Raw genomic sequence first — 16359 nt, 5'->3', positions numbered from 1 at the left:
GTGAGCCTCCCACTGTGCCATTTTGCACCTCCCCAATTAGCACACGCTGAGGAAATTAGAACATTTCAGAGGCCTGGTAAAACCCTTCGACACCCCACTGAGAGGGAGCTCTGTCAATCAGCTCAGCCTTTTAGGGAAGAAACAGGGCAACACGGCTCTGGCTCCAGAGCTCCTAAAATGTTCATGCCACCCTTAGGCGGTCATTGCACCTCTGGGGACCTGGTGGATGGAAGTCACTAGCACAACGGAGATGCCACAGGTTTGTCTATAAAAGACAACTCATGCTGTGTGATCCCTTATGTCCAAGGCACCGTGGCATGGCTGCCGTGGAGACTTAAAAACAGGGACTCTGAGAACGACAGTATGTGCAAACAGGCAGAAAATGAAACCACCTACATAAGAAAATTAATAAGTATGCACAACAGCTGCCTGAATGTGTGGACGGCTCCACCCGTGCTGGCGAACCGTGGCCCCGACGCCCTGCTGGGCACACAGACGCTCCTGTCTCCCCCGGGCATCTGCCCTGCCGCTCCCTGTCTGCGGCGCCCCGACCCTGAAGCCTGAGCCACAGACCTCAGCCTGGTGGGGACGCGGTCCCGGCCGAGCCTGCCCACCTGGCCAGCCTGGGTGAGGCCTGCTGACTCATGCTACAGTCACACCTCAAGCAGCAGAGCCAGAACAGATAGGGCAGAGCTGGGAGTCGGGCTGAAAAGAGGGATGCAGTGATTGTGAAGGCCCTGGAGAGGCTGGCTGTGTGGGAGCGCAGCAATCCGTGCAAGCCCGCTGATGCCTGCCCTCCCTGGCGGGAGTGTCATGGGGCTGGGGGGGTGGTGGTCAGGTATTGCAGGCTGGACTGCCCCTCCCAATCTGAGTCCCCATCTCATGGCCCTGGCTTCCCCGGTTCCTGGTGACCAACTGTCATGGAAGCCAGTGCTGCATGGGGACTCGGTAGGTGCTGGAGAGCCGGGCAGGGAGGAGAGAGCATGCGGCATGTGAAGGAACACGTGGCCTCAAACAGTTCTGTCTTTCTTCAGGGTCTGTCCATCCTTCCCAAGAGTGCCCGTCCTGGTGCTGGGGAGATGCTGCACCCCTGCATGCCCCACTGCACAGGGCCACGACGCTGGGTGACTGCGCCTGTGTCCAGACAAACTGGACCTTGTTCATGGTCCCTGCGGGCTCACTGGACACAAAAGGGCTTAATGATAATCCCTGCCCTTCATGAGCTTTTGGTCTCACGGGAGACACGGCAGCCGACAATGAAGCATTGGGCGGTCACACAGGTGTCATCAGAGGTGGCAGTGGGGCATGGGAACACCCAGGAGGTGGGCTGGGGGTCAAGTGAGGCCGGCGCCAGACACGGAGCGGGGCCCTGGGGACAGGCTGCAGGTCACCTGGTAGAAGGTGCATTGGGGCCCCAGGGTCCACGGAGGCCTCCCTACCCCTATCCCCAGGGAGCAGCAGACACTTATGGGGACGTGGCACAGAGGTTGCTGCCCTCCACAATGCCAGACCCTGCGGTTTCACTGAGCCCCGTGCCCCTGTGTCCTTCCCTGGAGGAACCATGGGTCACCAGAGGGTGCATGGTGGCCAGGAGTGAGTGCGGTGCCCGGGGGGACCTGATGGCGGAAAGCTGCAGGTCAGGCTAGGTATCGTGCAGAAGGCAGGAGGAGGGGGAACAAGAGCATGAACTGCTTTAGAAACACAGCCTGGGGACTCCTGGGGGGCTCAGAGGTGGAGCATCTGCCTTTGGCTCAGGGATGACCCCAGAGTCTGGGGATCGAGTTCTGCATTGGGCTCCCTGCAGGGAACCTACTTCTCCCTCTGCCTGTGTCTCTGCCTCTCTGTCTCTGTGTCTGTCATGAATAAATGAATAAAATCTTTAAGGAAAGAAGAAAAGAAACAGCCCAAGCAGGGAGGGTACCTCTGCACCAGGGCAGCTGCTGGGCTGGCCAGATGCAGGGATGGGCACACTTGCATGAGGTGCTCACTGTGGGGAGGAAGTCAGGTGACAGGGATGCAGCAGGACCAGCAGGTGGAGGAGTATAGGAAACAGACCCAAGGCGATGGTGGGAAGTCGAGGGGCAGGGGGACCAGTTCTGTTGGAAAGAAGTCGTGGATCTAGGCCACCAAGGACAGGAAGTCCTGGCGCTCGGGAGGGTTCAGGTGGAGGGTGGTCAAGCCAGGCGGCAGTGAGGGCCAGCAGTAGAGCATGCAAATGAGGAAGGAGTTCTGGGGACCTGAAGTCTGGGGTAGAGGAGGGACAGGACACAGAGACCAGAGGAGGGATATCTGTGGGGGTGCATGGCCCTCAGGGTCAGATGCCATGCACAGGTCAGGGAGGGTGGGCTGTAGGCCTGGCAGGGGGCAGCAGGGAGAGCTCTGGGAGGAGCAGCCAGGCCCTCGGGTCGGGCAGCTCTGCAGTGAGCGCATGCAGCTCTGGCTTAGGGTGGGGCAGGTGGGAACCAGACAGACGGACAGACGGGACATCTTTAGGGATCTGAGGGAAGGAGCAGGAGGAGAGGGACCAGGTCCCACACACTCCACGTCGTCTCCTCGCCCTCAAGCCTTGGGCCCTCCTGGCCAGCAGGACTCTCTTCCCCAGGGCTGGTCCAGCCTCACATCCGTCAGTCCTTCTGTCTGTCAGTCCGTGATCTGCGAGGAGGAGCTCACGGCCGGCACAAGGTAGGCAGCCTAGTCCATCGTGGATGGCCCAGCAGTGTGTGGATTTCAGTGAGCCGTCTTCTGTTTGTCTGTAGATTTTTTTTTAAAGATTTTTATTTATTTATTTATTATTCATTATTATTTATTTATTTATTTAACTTTTTAAAAAGATTTTATTTATTTATTCATGATAGAGAGAGGCACAGGGAGAAGCAGGCTCCATGCCGGGAGCCTGACGCGGGACTCTATCCTGGAACTCCAGGATCGCGCCCTGGACCAAAGGCAGGCACCAAACCACTGAGCCACCCAGGGATCCCCTAAAGATTTTATTTAAAGAAATAAAATGTATTTGCTTCCCCGGGGAAGTCACCTCACCTCTCAGCACCGTGTCCTGACCTCCCTGGTTCGTGGTGGGGGCGGGCACGCAGTGCTCTGACTGTGGACGGGGGAGGGAGTGCTTGGCGCATGTCCAGTCCCATTGGGATACACGTGGCTCCTTCTGGGAGAGAATGGGGAGCAGGGTCGTTCCCCCCACCCAATCGTGCGGGCATGACGTGAGAAGATGCTCTGATTTTCCAAGATGAATATGGCGGCAGTGGCGGTGGCAGTGGCGAGGGCCCCAACCTACATCTGGGGACCTCGGCCCGAATGCAACTAGACCAGGGTGTCTTGGGTCCCAAGACAAGAGTCCAGCGTGGGGTGGACAGCTGGGAGTGGCTGTGCCTCACTGCAGGGGGACTGGTGCCTTGGAGGTCGTGGGGCCCCCAGGGAGGAGTCGCTCAAAGGCAGTTGGCCAGGGTCACGGGCAGGCCTGGCCAGCCCAGGCTTCCCCAGCTGAGGATGGGCCTCACTGCTGCGCAGGGATCCACTGACCTCTGCTGTCCACTGCCCGTCATGGCACTTCCCCGGGGCACCGCAGCGGGAGGGGGCAGACCACAGACGCCCACTTCCTCCACAGTGACTCCCCCTCAGAATATATTTGACGCTGTGACAGCTCATGAAGTTTTGCGTGCACACTCAGGTCCATTCCACATTTCTCTGTGTTTATTCCGTTAGTAAGAAAAAGGCTGGTTTACAATCCACAACATGCATGTCACAGTCCCAAGATTTTCTTCTAATGTTCAGAAAACACTCACCGAGTGTGCTTTCTTGTTTAAATCAATTCACCAGAATGTGTTTATTTTTATTTTATTCATTTATTTATTTTTAAAGATTTTATTTATTCATGAGAGACACACAGAGAGAGAGGCAGAGACACAGGCAGAGGGAAAAGCAGGCTCCCAGTGGGGAGCCTGATGTGGGACTAGATGCCAGGACCCCGGGATCACTCCCTGAGCCTAAGGCAGAGGCTCAACCGCTGAGCCCCTCAGGAATCCCAACAATGGGCCAACTTAGCAAGAAGACACCATGAGGCTTCTGTCCCTAAGAACACCTTTGAAGCCATAATGAGACATTTCCCGAGTCCCGGGAATGTTATTCCTGTCTTTCTTTCTTTTCTGTTTTTTATTCTTGTCCACGGTGTTCCCCATAAGTGAAACGTAGGGACCCCGTTGCTCACCTTGACTTGGTGACCAAGAGTTCTGGAGGTTCTGGGAGGCCGTGAGCAGCGGTTGCAAGAACCTCTGCTCCTTGCCAAACTGTGTTTGGTTGCCTCAGACTGCAGTTTTTCCATCTGTGCCATGAAGATCAACTGTGATGGGATATTTGAGGGCGGGGGGAGAGACAGAGACTCTCCAGCAGGGTCCACGCCCAGCGTCTAGCTGGTGGTGCAGGGATCCACTTCACAACCCTGAGACCACGACCCAAGCGGGAGTCAAGAAGCAGATGCCTAACTGACCAAGCTACCCAGGCGCCTCCCTCCTCTTCCCCTCAAAAGTGACATATTTGTCCAGGCTACCATGTGTGGAAGCCCCTAGAAGCTGGATCAAGTGTCTGGAGCAGGTACTTGTTGGGCTGCCCTGGGATGGCAGGGGCAGCAGCAGCAGAGTGCTAGGAATCTGGGGCATGTACGTGATGGCCAGAGCTGGATCCTCGGTGGTTCTTCCCATGGCTTGCAGGATGGGAGGTGCTCTTCCACTTCTAGTACTTTCAGCACAACTGACAGCAACACACACATGCTGAATTTTGAAAGCTGTTCTCTGTTTGCACATAAATAGATGGATCATGAGGATGACAAGTGCTGACCTTAGCGCCACACTAACCGGGTTGGCAAGCACTGAAGGCAAGTCCTGGCTCTTCGCAGGCTCGGGGGTTCTGAGGGATGAGTCCATGGAGCCATTAATTGAGTCGCTGGCAGGGGCCACTCTGCACTTTGCTTTCTGGAGGCCATGATGGGCTTGGCCTTGGACGCCACATCACAGGTACAGAAGCCCCCGGGCTCCTTTGGAGCTTCCAAAGCACCTGCACAGGCTGCTGCAGGTACATCACAAGTCACGGCAGAGAGAAACTTCCCTAACATGCACGGTCACGTGAGCGGAGGCTGTGGAATCTGACATGCAACACAGTATAGGTGACAAATATCTCCTGACACCCTTTTCCTTCCTGACGCTTGTCTTTTTTTTTTTTTTTTTTTTTTGGATACTTTCTTGCTCTGTGTGGATTTCAGCTTTGAAACAGATAAATGAACTTGAAAGGGACAAACCTATACAAAACCATTCATATGGAATATGTGTAACAAAACAGAAGGAAGGTGCCAGAAGCCTCTATCCTTTCAAGAGAATCGGTCAAAAAAAAAAAAAAAAAAGAGAGAGAGAGAGAGAGAGAGAGAGAGAGAGAAAGAATCGATCGTCTAGAAAGCCAGCTTTTGGCTTTTCCACAGTGACCTTCCAGCCAGTCTTCCAGAGCCTACTAGAAAGGGGGAGAGAAGCAGTGAATGCAGAAAGGTCTGGAAGGGTATTACTATCAGCACCAGGCTGATATTAATGAATTAATGAAATAATTAACCTCAGCACCAGGCTGCTGACACTAATTATCCCCATGGGATTGCAATGGAAAGGAATGATGACAAATTAATAAATTTCCCTTTACATATTTTTCAATCATTTCATGTTACATTGAATGCATATCACCTTTGTGATGAAAGCATTAAGTAGAAACCCTGCCAGAGAAAACCAACTATTTTGTTCATCAAAAAAACAAACACAATTAAGAGAAGGTCTGTATGTAATGCACGTGGTCTGTCATGTTAAAACAATGAGTAAGCTCACCAAAGCCTAATGATTAGTTTATAGCACAAGTTTTCTGAGTCAGAAGACTTAACGGTGGCCTTTGGGGTTTTATAACACCCCTTGGCCTGAGACACTATTCCACTGGGCAGCCCAGGGCACTGCCTGGCATTAAATGAAGTTGCGTGAGGGGTGCGTGGGTGAAGTTGCATGGGTGGCTCAGTAGTTGAGCATCTGCGTTTGGCTCAGGGTGTGATCTCGGGGTCCTGGGATTGAGTCCCACATCGGGCTCCCCACAGGGAGCCTGCTTCTCCCTGCCTCTCTCTGTGTGTCTTTCAGGAATAAATAAATATAAAATCTTAAAAAAATAAAAGTTGCATGAGCAATGACTTAGCACTGTGTCTGGCTGCAGCAGGTGCTCCCCCTGGCAACGAGGTCCTGCAGAATCAAGGTCACTAACACCCTAAGCTAGGAACCACCTGTCTTTCCTCAGGGGCAAATATCACAGAAGTCATTGGCAGCAGGGAGGTAAGGTCTCCTTGAAACCAACATCTCCCTCTTGAGAGCCCCTGTTTTGACCTTTGACAGAGGTCACTACCTCTAATTCTCTCCCTCAGCAAATCCTGCTACAAAGTGGGGTGCTTCCCCCCCCCCAGCTGGAAGACTATGCTCTAGCCCTCTACAGCTGCTAGAATCTTCAAAATTTTCAACGTTGGTACTGCTGATATTTGGGGCTGAGTGATCCTTTGCTGTCGGGGGTGGGATGGGAGGGAGACCTTCACATTGTAGGAGGTTTAGGGCATCCCTGGGCTCCACTCATTAGGCACCAGGAGTCACCACCACCCCTCAATTTGCCACAAAAATGTCTCCAGAGAGAGCCAGATGTCTCCCTGGGGGGCACAATCACCCCTGGTCAAGAGCCCCTATCCTACATCCTCCACACAGAAGCCAAGATATTTCTAAAAATGGGATTGCATCATTCAACTCCCCTGCTGAAAACACTGCGGTGTCTTCCCATTGACCTTAGAATAAAACCCAAGCCCCTTTCTATGGCTTCCAAGACCCTTTGTGAACTTGCTGCTGCTTCTTTCGCTAATGTCCTCTCTCCTGTACCACGCTTGTCCCTCGCATAGCTCCAACAACGCTGGTCTTCTTTCTGTTCCAGAACATTCCAAGATTGCTCCCGTCCAGCCCTTGCATTGCTGTCCCCAGACCCCTGCACGGCTCACTGTCCACCCACACAAGCCTCAGATCCAAGTCCCCTAACCAAGGCCTTCCCTGACACTTCTGAGTGAGGAACCCCTCCCTAGACTCTCTGTCCCATTACCTGTTTCCTTCAGTTACTCATTCCGATAGAAAATGGTCTTTTCATCATTTGCCGTGTGCCCCTTCACCAGTGTGAGCTCCTGAGAGCCTGGGTCCTGCCTACCTTGTCCAAGTGCCCACAGAGGAGGGGCTCCATGAATAGTACTGCCCTCCCCGCCCTCTGCGAGACCCGGGTCGGGTTCCCTTCCGAGATCACGCCTCATGGTAGATGTTGACTTTTATCTAGTCTGACCTGTACGGAAGTGTGTGTGACTGGGGGTGCCCGTACAGGGCACAGGGCTTAGCATAAACAAAGTACCTGCTTGGTTTGAAACACAAAGGCCAACTGGTTAATTAATGGAGGTCTGTTTCTTGCCCCTCGGGTTTCCTCCCAGTGGTCACGGTTCGGGTTTGCTCCGTCCCCGAAGTCTGGATCGTGAGGGTGGTTGGAACGACAGCCTCCCTATCCATCAGCCCATCAGGCTGACGGAGCGTCGCGGGCCTGCAGAACCTCCAGTGCTGGCTTGCTGCAAGGGGGCTCCCGGGGTCAACGGTGCGGCGACCCGGCTGGCGCGCGGCGGAGGGGGCTGGCCCAGTTCCGACCCCGCACCTGCCGCACCTGCGCTCGGGTCAAGGGGGGGGGGGGTCCCTGCGGGTTGGATCACCTGCGCCGGGCCGCGCCGCCCCGCTCCGGCCGCTGGGCGTTCTCCCGGCTGGGGACTGCCCCCGCGGGAGACCCCACCGAGGCGATGTAGGCGTCCCGGAGGCGCTCGGGACCCCCGCGGCTGCGTCACTGGGCGAGCAGGGAGGCGGGGACAGGACCCCCCCGCGCTCGGAGCGCCCCAGCTCCGCCCCTCGCCCCTTGCGAGTCTGCGCGAGGCCGGTGGGCGGGGCCTGAGAGGACCGCCCCGCCCCGCCCCGCATCCCACACTGCCCCGCGACAGGAAGTGGGGCCGCAGCTTCCGGGACCTCCGGGAAGCTGCTCGTCGTGCTGGTGACGTCTCGGCGCTTTTGCTGGCGATGGCCGCGGCCGTCGCTATGGAGACAGGTAGGTAGCGGCCGGAGCCCTGGCAAACACAGCTACAGCTGGCTGGCCTCCTCCTCCAGCTTCCCCCAGGACTCCTGTGTGGCGTGACTTCGGCGGGGCTCCTGTCCGCGGCTACCTCCTCCTCGCTTGCCGCGCAGACGCCGACCACCCCCCAGCCTCAACCCCTCCCGGGCCCCGACCCCCCGGCCTCCCGACTTCTCCTGGGCCCCGAGCCCCCGGCCCCTACCCGCCGGCCTCCCGACACATCCCAGGCCCTGGCCCCCCAGCCTCCGGGCTCTGACACCCCCCCTTCCCCGGGCCTCCCAAATCCTGCCGCCCCGAACCAGTCCCTCCTCCCCGCCAGGCCCTAGCGGGAGCATACTCGCCCTCTCCTCTTGCTTAGCTTGCAGCCCTCCGCCACTGGTCACCCTGGAGGTCCTGGGGAGTGGCTGCCAGAGGGTGAACATCCGGCCCAGGGGGCGCCCGCTTCCTTGGACTTCTCCTTAAGGAGTTACTGGTCTCATTAATCAGGGCCCTGCTCTCTAGACTTGGGAGGAAACGGCCCTCTCTTCCCACATCCAGCTTAGGACAATCATCCCTGCCTTATGCCTTCAGAGATACTCTCAGCAATACTCAGAACACTCCACTGCTGTTTTCTTTCTACAAACCAGCACTTTAGATAGTCACCTTTATTTTATTTTATTTATTTTATTTTATTTTATTTTATTTTTTATTTTATATTATTTTATTTTTATTTTTATTTATTTTATTTTATTTTTTATTTTATTTTATTTTATATTTTATTTTATATTTTATTTTATATTTTATTTTATTTATTTATTTTTTTAGTCACCTTTATTTTGGATGATTTTTGCTCACTTCCCTCCTAGATGATGCCGGAAATCGACTTCGGTTTCAGTTGGAGCTGGAATTTGTGCAGTGCCTAGCCAACCCCAATTATCTTAACTGTAAGTCCTTGAGCTCTTACTGACTTGAGTAGCTGTTAGTGATCTCTGGCAGAAGAACTGCAGTTCCTAATGATACCTATTTTTATATGTTCTCAGTCCAGTGGAATTAACTGCTATGCTTATACTGGTGTGTGTGAGAACAAATTGGGACATATGTTCTGCATTTAGTGTGTGTTGGTGGTGGGGAAGTTATATAAGTAGATGCTTTATGTGAGGGGTCACAAATCAGTAGTCCGAGGATTGGTTTGCTCTACAGATTTTTTTGTTTGTTTGTTTATGCCTTTCAGTTCTTGCCCAAAGAGGTTACTTCAAAGACAAAGCTTTTGTTAATTATCTTAAGTACTTGCTTTACTGGAAAGAACCAGAATATGCCAAGTATCTAAAGTAAGTTTAATTTTTATAGTCCTAAATATGTGTATAGTTATTATATTAAAAAATACCGATATTTGACAGATTTTCTCGTTTCACATTGGAAAAAAGTATATTTTGAATCTCTCCACTTCTTTCAGTTGCCTCCACCTTAATACAAAGCCACCCCCTCTCCAGCTTGGATTATTGCGGTGTCCACCCCCCTGCTTCTCCCTGCTTGTGCTCTTACCTTCCTCCTGTGTCCTCCCTCCCCCAAGCCAAACCAAGCAAAACAGTTTTCCACAGGGAAGCCAACTTGATCTTTCAAAAATGTAAATTATGACGTGATATTTTCTTGCTTAAAACCTCCCAGTGGTTTCCCATTGCATGTGAAACAAAATCCTCTCTCTTTTCTCAGGTCTCTCTTTATCTGTCTACCACTCACCCATCTCACTGAATTTCTGACCCTAATGAACCCACAGTCTGTAGATGCAGTGGTATTGCCTGAAGCTGAAGATTAAAGAACATCAGGTACTTAGAAGGAAGGTTTTCTGGAGAAGGTGACCTTACCTGACTCTTAATACAGGCATTCCTTGGATACTGTCGATGTGGTTCCAAGCCACTGCAATGCGGTGAATATTGCAATAAAGTGACCCAAGTTTTTGTGTTTTCTAGTGCGTATAAGGGTTATGTTAACATACCTTAAGGTACATACCTTAATTTAAAAATATTGTTAAAAAACACTGTCATCTGAGGTTTTATGGAGTCTGATCACAGATCACCCTACAATGATAAAGAAAAGTTTGAAGTGTGAGTATTATCAAATAATGACAGACATAAAGTCTGCATAAAGTGAGCAAATGTAGTTGGAAAAATGGTACCCATAGACTTGCTTGCTGATGGGTTGCCACACGCCTTTAATTTGTAAACAAAAAGTCCAAAAAACAAACCCAAACCAGTGTGTCTATAGCTGCTGTGCCTCCTCTGTGCCAAGCATCACACTTGTTTCAACCTTGAACCCATCCCTCTTCTTTGTCTTCACTAGGTAGTCAGAAAGCAATAGTTGAACTTCTTGTCTTTCTTTTAAACAAACACGTTTGATAGGAAAATGATTCAGACTTGTACTTTATCCAAGTCACTTTTTATTTTTTTTATTTTTATTATTTTTTCCAAGTCACTTTTTTGATCTGTGTCAACTGATTCACAAAACCCACATCCTTCTCCCTGCAGGACCCTGTACACCCTGACTGCTCCTTTATGAACAGCCACTTATTCATTGAATAATCCGGAGAAAAGCTTTTTCATTAGCTGTTGTGTGCATGTGTAGACTTGGAGACTCCATTTGGACCTGGAGACACAGGCAAGGTCGAGTTCAGGGCTGGCCGTCTACACTCTGCATGGGTCCAGTGAGCACCTGTTCTCCATTTAGGTACAGTTGCACCATTAGCTGGATGCTGGAAAGTTTTTCCTTATTTTGGGACATAATAGATCTCTGTGTAGCTTCAACCCATTTTTCCAGTTTTGTTCCTGAATTAACCCTGAACCCTCTGTGCCCTCTGGAGGCACCTGTCTGGAGGCTCACATTTGGGAAGGGTCACAAGTTGACCCATATGAGCGTTCAGCAGGCACAGGGTTTGTTTCATAGTCACCAACATTTGAAGATCGTCAGGTCTCCTACAATGATCCACATTCTGGAGGAGCTGATAGCTGCAGGTCCTTGTGCTTCCAGGTCGATTCCTAGCTGAGATGAGCCGCCTCGCAGGCCTGCACCACCTGACCTGCTTCAGCAGGAGCCAGCACCTGCACCCATGGTGGGCTCCTCACATCCGTGCTTCTCACCACCTTCAGCCACTTCTCAGCACCCTCCTTTGGCTATTTGGCAGTTGTGCCTTCCACTGCGCAGCCAAGATCTAAACACAGGCCTTTAGATGTGGTCAGGGTACACTGCAGCAGATACATTTCTTCACGTGGGCATGACCCTGGAGTTGATGCTACTGTGTTTGGGTGGGAGAGGGGGGAGGATGCTTTTGCTGGCTTGCTGGGAACTCCTTGTCCCCTCGGCCCTTCACTTTCAGTTGTTCTTTTTCTTTGTTGGTGCTATTAGCTGAGCTCTCCATTTATGTCTTACTTTTTAAAAATCTAAGTGCAGAACTTGCCTTTTGTATCTTTTATTTCCTCTTATTGGTTAATGCTGTAATTGTAGCTCATAAAAATATCTATTCTCATACTGTTTTATTTATTTATGATAGTCACACACAGAGAGAGAGAGAGAGAAAGAGAGAGAGAGAGAGAGAGAGAGGCAGAGACATAGGCAGAGGGAGAAGCAGGCTCCATGCACCAGGAGCCCGACGTGGGATTCAATCCCGGGTCTCCAGGATCGCGCCCTGGGCCAAAGGCAGGCGCTAAATCGCTGCGCCACCCAGGGATCCCTCTCATACTGTTATTTAATGTACTCTGAGCATTGTATTTTGCAGGTTTGAGATATGATCACTGCTTGTTTAAATTCCATTTATTGGCTAAATGCCACTTGAGACCATTCTCTTGGATGTCAGATTAGTTTATTTTTCAGATGAGGAAGCTAAACCTGAGAGAGGTTGGGGACCTTCTATGAGGTCCCCCATCTGGTGAGTGGCAGAGGTGGTCTTCAAACCCAGGTCTCTCTTTTCTTTTTTCTTTTCTTTTCTTTTCTTTTCTTTTCTTTTCTTTTCTTTTCTTTTCTTTTCTTTCTTTCTTTTCTTTTCTTTTCTTTTCTTTTTCTTTCTTTTTTCTTTTCTTTCTTTTTTCTTTTCTTTCTTTTTTTCTTTTCTTTCTTTTCTTTCTTTTTTTCTTTTCTTTCTTTCTTTCTTTCTTTCTTTCTTTCTTTCTTTCTTTCTTTCTTTCTTTCTTTCTTTCTTTCTTTCTTTCTTTCTTTCTTTCGAGAGGAGTGGGGGAGGGATGAGCAGAGGGAGAGGGGGAATCTGAAGCAGACTCCATGCCCAGTGCAGAGCCCAACAGGGGCTCAATCCCCCGACCCTGAGGTCACGACTTGAGCTGAAATCCAGTCAGATGCTTCACCAACTGAGCCCGCCAGGCACCCTTCAAACCTGGATCTTCTTAACTACCAATGCCTGCATGGAAAGGGAAGAGCCAGGTTAGGTGTGAGCAGGGGCATTTCAGGCGTAGCTGCCAACAGCTACAAGCAATTGTACCTTTGGAGCGTAGACAGTGTACTTTTTTAGAAGGACCCCATATCCCACTGGTGTGGTCCTCAGAGCAGCAACATTGTTGTCACTTGGGAGCCTGTTTAGAAATGCAGAGCTCAGGCCCCACCCCGACCTACCTGATCAGTCAGAATCTGCACTTAAGGGGATCCCTGGGTGGCTCAGCGGTTTGGCGCCTGCCTTCAGCCCAGGGCCTGATCCTGGAGACCCAGGATTGAGTTCCACATCCTGCTCCCTGCATGGAGCCTGCTTCTCCCTCTACCTGTGTCTCTGCCTCTCTCTCTCTTTCTCTGTCTCATGAATAAATAAATACAATCTTTAAAAAAAAAAATCTGCACTTAAGAAATGATTCATATGCACATTAAAATTCGAGAATCCCTAGTAATATACTGTTTTCACACTTCAGCCATTTGTATACTGCTTGCACAGTTACGCCTCTGTGTGTTCTCTGTAGACGTTATCTTGGGCAGCCCTGGTGGCTTAGTGGTTTAGTGCTGCCTTTGGCCCAGGGCATGATCCTGGAGACCCGGGATCAAGTCCCACGTCGGGCTCCCTGCATGGAGCTTGCTTCTCCCTCTGCCTGTGTCTCTGCCTCTCTTTCTCTCTGTGTCTCTCATGAATAAATAAAATCTTAAAAAAAAAAAGTTTTCTTAATGGACTCACTTTGAGTCCATTATTTGAAATAATGTCACGTACAAAATAGCTGGAAAAAAATAGTAAAGAGAATTCCTGTATATTCTTCACCCAGATATTGTAAATGTTAACATCTTCCTGAGAACATTGATGTTAATATATTCTGTAGTCTGCAGACCATTCTGATTTTTTTTAAGATTTTATTTATTCATGAAAGAGAGAGAGGCAGAGACACAGGCAGAGGGAGAAGCAGGTTCCATGCAGGGACCCTGATGTGGGACTCGATGTGTCCCCCCATTCTGATTTTGTCGGCTGTCTCATTAATGTGCTGTGTCTGAGGCAGTACCCGGTCTAGGCTTCTAGGTGACATTTTGTCTCTGGGTCTTCTTAGTCTTAACCTGAGTTTCCTGGTACTATTTCCCTTATACCTGTGACCCCAAAGTGATACTGTAAGCTTCTTGGTATATCCCACCAGGGTTCCTAGGAAGTCAACCTGACCTACTACTTGTGATGTTAATTTTGATCCCTTGGTTGAGGTGGTGGCTGCCAGGTTTCTCCATGTCAAGTTACTAGTTTTCCTTTGTATTTAGTAAATATCTTGTGAGGAAATTTTTTGAGACTATGTAAGCACTTTGTTTCACGTCATCCTTCTACCCCCTAATTTTGGCTCTATGGAACAATTTTTACTGTTCTATGGAATGATTTTTACTGTGATTTTCTATAATTTTTTCTACGTTTTTTTGTTGTAGTTTAGGCATAAGGAAGGAACATTCTCTTATTCCCTGTTTATTTAAAAGTTATATCCGTGTGGACTCTTGGATTGTAATCATGTGTTTTCTTGGTGCAGATTTGGCCTGTAGGAGCCCCTTCAGGTTGGCTCCTGAGTACCTGGGACTTATGCCCTTAGTGTTTTGAGTACTTGGCTTTCTGGTACTACATAAATGTCCCCAGCTCATCTTATGCCTTAGCCCTGGAATCAGCCATTTCCCCCATGGAACGCTGGAAGATGCTGTTGGAAATGTATGATCTGGGCGCTGAGTGTGCTTGTTGGTACCACAGGGTCCTTGCTTCTAGGCCATCTTTGGAAGGTGTGTGTGTGTGTGTGTGTGTGTGTGTGTGTGTGTGTGTGTATGTATTATTGTGTCTGCCTCTAATCTTGAAAAGCGATCATGCTGATGTTTTCAACTGCTGCTCCATAACATAGGTCCATCCTAGCCTCCCGCCTTTCCCGGTAACTCCTTTTCTCATAGTCGGAAACTTGGCTTTTGTTATCTACAGTGTATTATTCACTTACTTGGTTGCTCAGGTTTAGAGTGTATGTGAAGTAATTCCAGAATTGCTCTATCCTCATGGGACTCTAGAACACAATGTTCGTACATAGTTCTTTGTGAAATGGACTCACTTTTGAATAAAAGTTGTCTTTATCACTATTGATGGAAAACCAGTAGTTATCAATTAAACAGATAATTACTAAAATAGAGTGTTCATCTTCCTCACCTTGGATGCCATTAGAATAGAGTAGCTTGGTTTGCCCTCAAAGCTTGATTCTGCCTACCAGTTATTGTGTGGTCTTGGGCAGATTGTTGAATCTTTCTGAACTTGTTTTTTTACTTTTTGAAAATTTTGCATCTTGCTAGCTCTTGCTCCCTGGCTTCTCTGCATTAGCAGGGAAAGAGAAGTGACCTGAGTCAATGTTCTAGAAACGGCCGGTTCCAAGATCACTTTGAGTGAGTGACTGGACTGCAGCTTGGTGCTGTTGACCAGATCACGTGGATGACTAACTTATGCCCTTAAATCCAGGTACCCTCAGTGTCTGCACATGTTAGAGCTGCTTCAGTATGAACACTTCCGCAAGGAGCTGGTGAATGCTCAGTGCGCCAAGTTCATTGACGAGCAGCAGATTCTGCATTGGCAGCACTACTCGCGGAAGCGGATGCGCCTTCAGCAAGCCCTGGCCGAGCAGCAGCAGCAAAACCACGCGGCGGGAAAATGAAACCCTGGGGCCACCCCGGTCCTGACGTGTACATGCTGCTTTTGTACCATGAACACACAGACTCTCTAGCTGCCTTGGCGCGGGGGTAGCACCTAGAAGCTTTAGTGTACTGTTTCATCCAAATAACTTTCTCTTGTTAATAGATTACTTCTGTCAACCAGCGTTGTTCTACTTTGGTTTCCTTGTGAATTTGTAAGTTACTAGTACTTAACCAACTGAATAAAAACAAATGTTAGGTGATTTAAACCAGCCCAAGGATGCAGTGAGGGATGGGGTAAGGTGGGGGGTGGGGCACCAAACATCCCGAATTCTGAGCCGAGCTCTGTTCCCCACATAGAGTGGGGCCTGGGGAAGTCCACTGCCTCTGACCTTCCTGTCTCCTTGTCTACAGAATAAGAGGAACAGAGTCAGTGATTTCCTTAAATGAGAGCAGGATCTGCAGGAAGGAGTTACATCACCACTTGCTGTGCGAGAGGGCTTCAAGAAACAGTTGTTGGCAGTCACTGACCTACTGATGGTGGGGAGATAGATCAGTGGCTAACTTCTAATTGGACTCTTGACTTTGGACTGGAATAAGGATGAGAAGCCTCAAATATGTGCGATCATCCAACCACTAACATTTATGTGGCATGTGCTTCATCTGTTCACGGTTCACCTGCAGAACCAGGCTTTCTACGGTTACACAGCTCAGAACTGCTCATCAGTGTCACTTATGCATGAATTGGGGCTCTTGCCACTATGAGGTTATATAACAGTCTCCAAGCTCTCTCTGCCACCCACCTCATCCAGCATAGTAAAAGCAAAGTGCCTGCAGTGAGTAGAGGCTGGATTAAGTGTGCTCTGCTCTCCACTGGTTAGGTTCAGTTCTACTTTCTAGAGCCAAAGAGGATGCTTTAGGAGTAACAGTTCTTTATAAATTTGTAGCATTTATGGTAAAAGATGCTAACTCCTTTTGAGATTTGGAATTTGTTTTCTGTACTGGTAGAGACTTTTAGACATTTCTGTCACCTCCATAATCCATTCCCTTGTGCTATTACTGTCACCCTTGAAGACTTATCTT

The 16359-nt window shown here is 49.8% G+C and overlaps 1 protein-coding gene across 1 annotated transcript; it reads left to right on the top strand.

Annotated features, from left to right (window-relative positions):
• The first annotated feature begins 8077 nt into the window (after nucleotides 1-8077).
• On the top strand, nucleotides 8078-15545 carry MED31 (mediator complex subunit 31). Its single transcript, XM_055307148.1, has 4 exons — nucleotides 8078-8178; nucleotides 9048-9125; nucleotides 9413-9509; nucleotides 15107-15545. Exons 1-4 carry the CDS (start codon nucleotides 8151-8153, stop codon nucleotides 15297-15299), a joined length of 396 nt encoding a protein of 131 aa, XP_055163123.1. The 5' UTR covers nucleotides 8078-8150; the 3' UTR covers nucleotides 15300-15545.
• Nucleotides 15546-16359: the final 814 nt, after the last annotated feature.

The sequence above is a fragment of the Nyctereutes procyonoides genome, unplaced genomic scaffold (assembly GCF_905146905.1).
Source record: "Nyctereutes procyonoides isolate TBG_1078 unplaced genomic scaffold, NYPRO_anot_genome, whole genome shotgun sequence".
Taxonomy (NCBI): Eukaryota; Metazoa; Chordata; class Mammalia; order Carnivora; family Canidae; genus Nyctereutes; species Nyctereutes procyonoides.
This window is presented reverse-complemented; position numbering and strand designations above follow the sequence as displayed.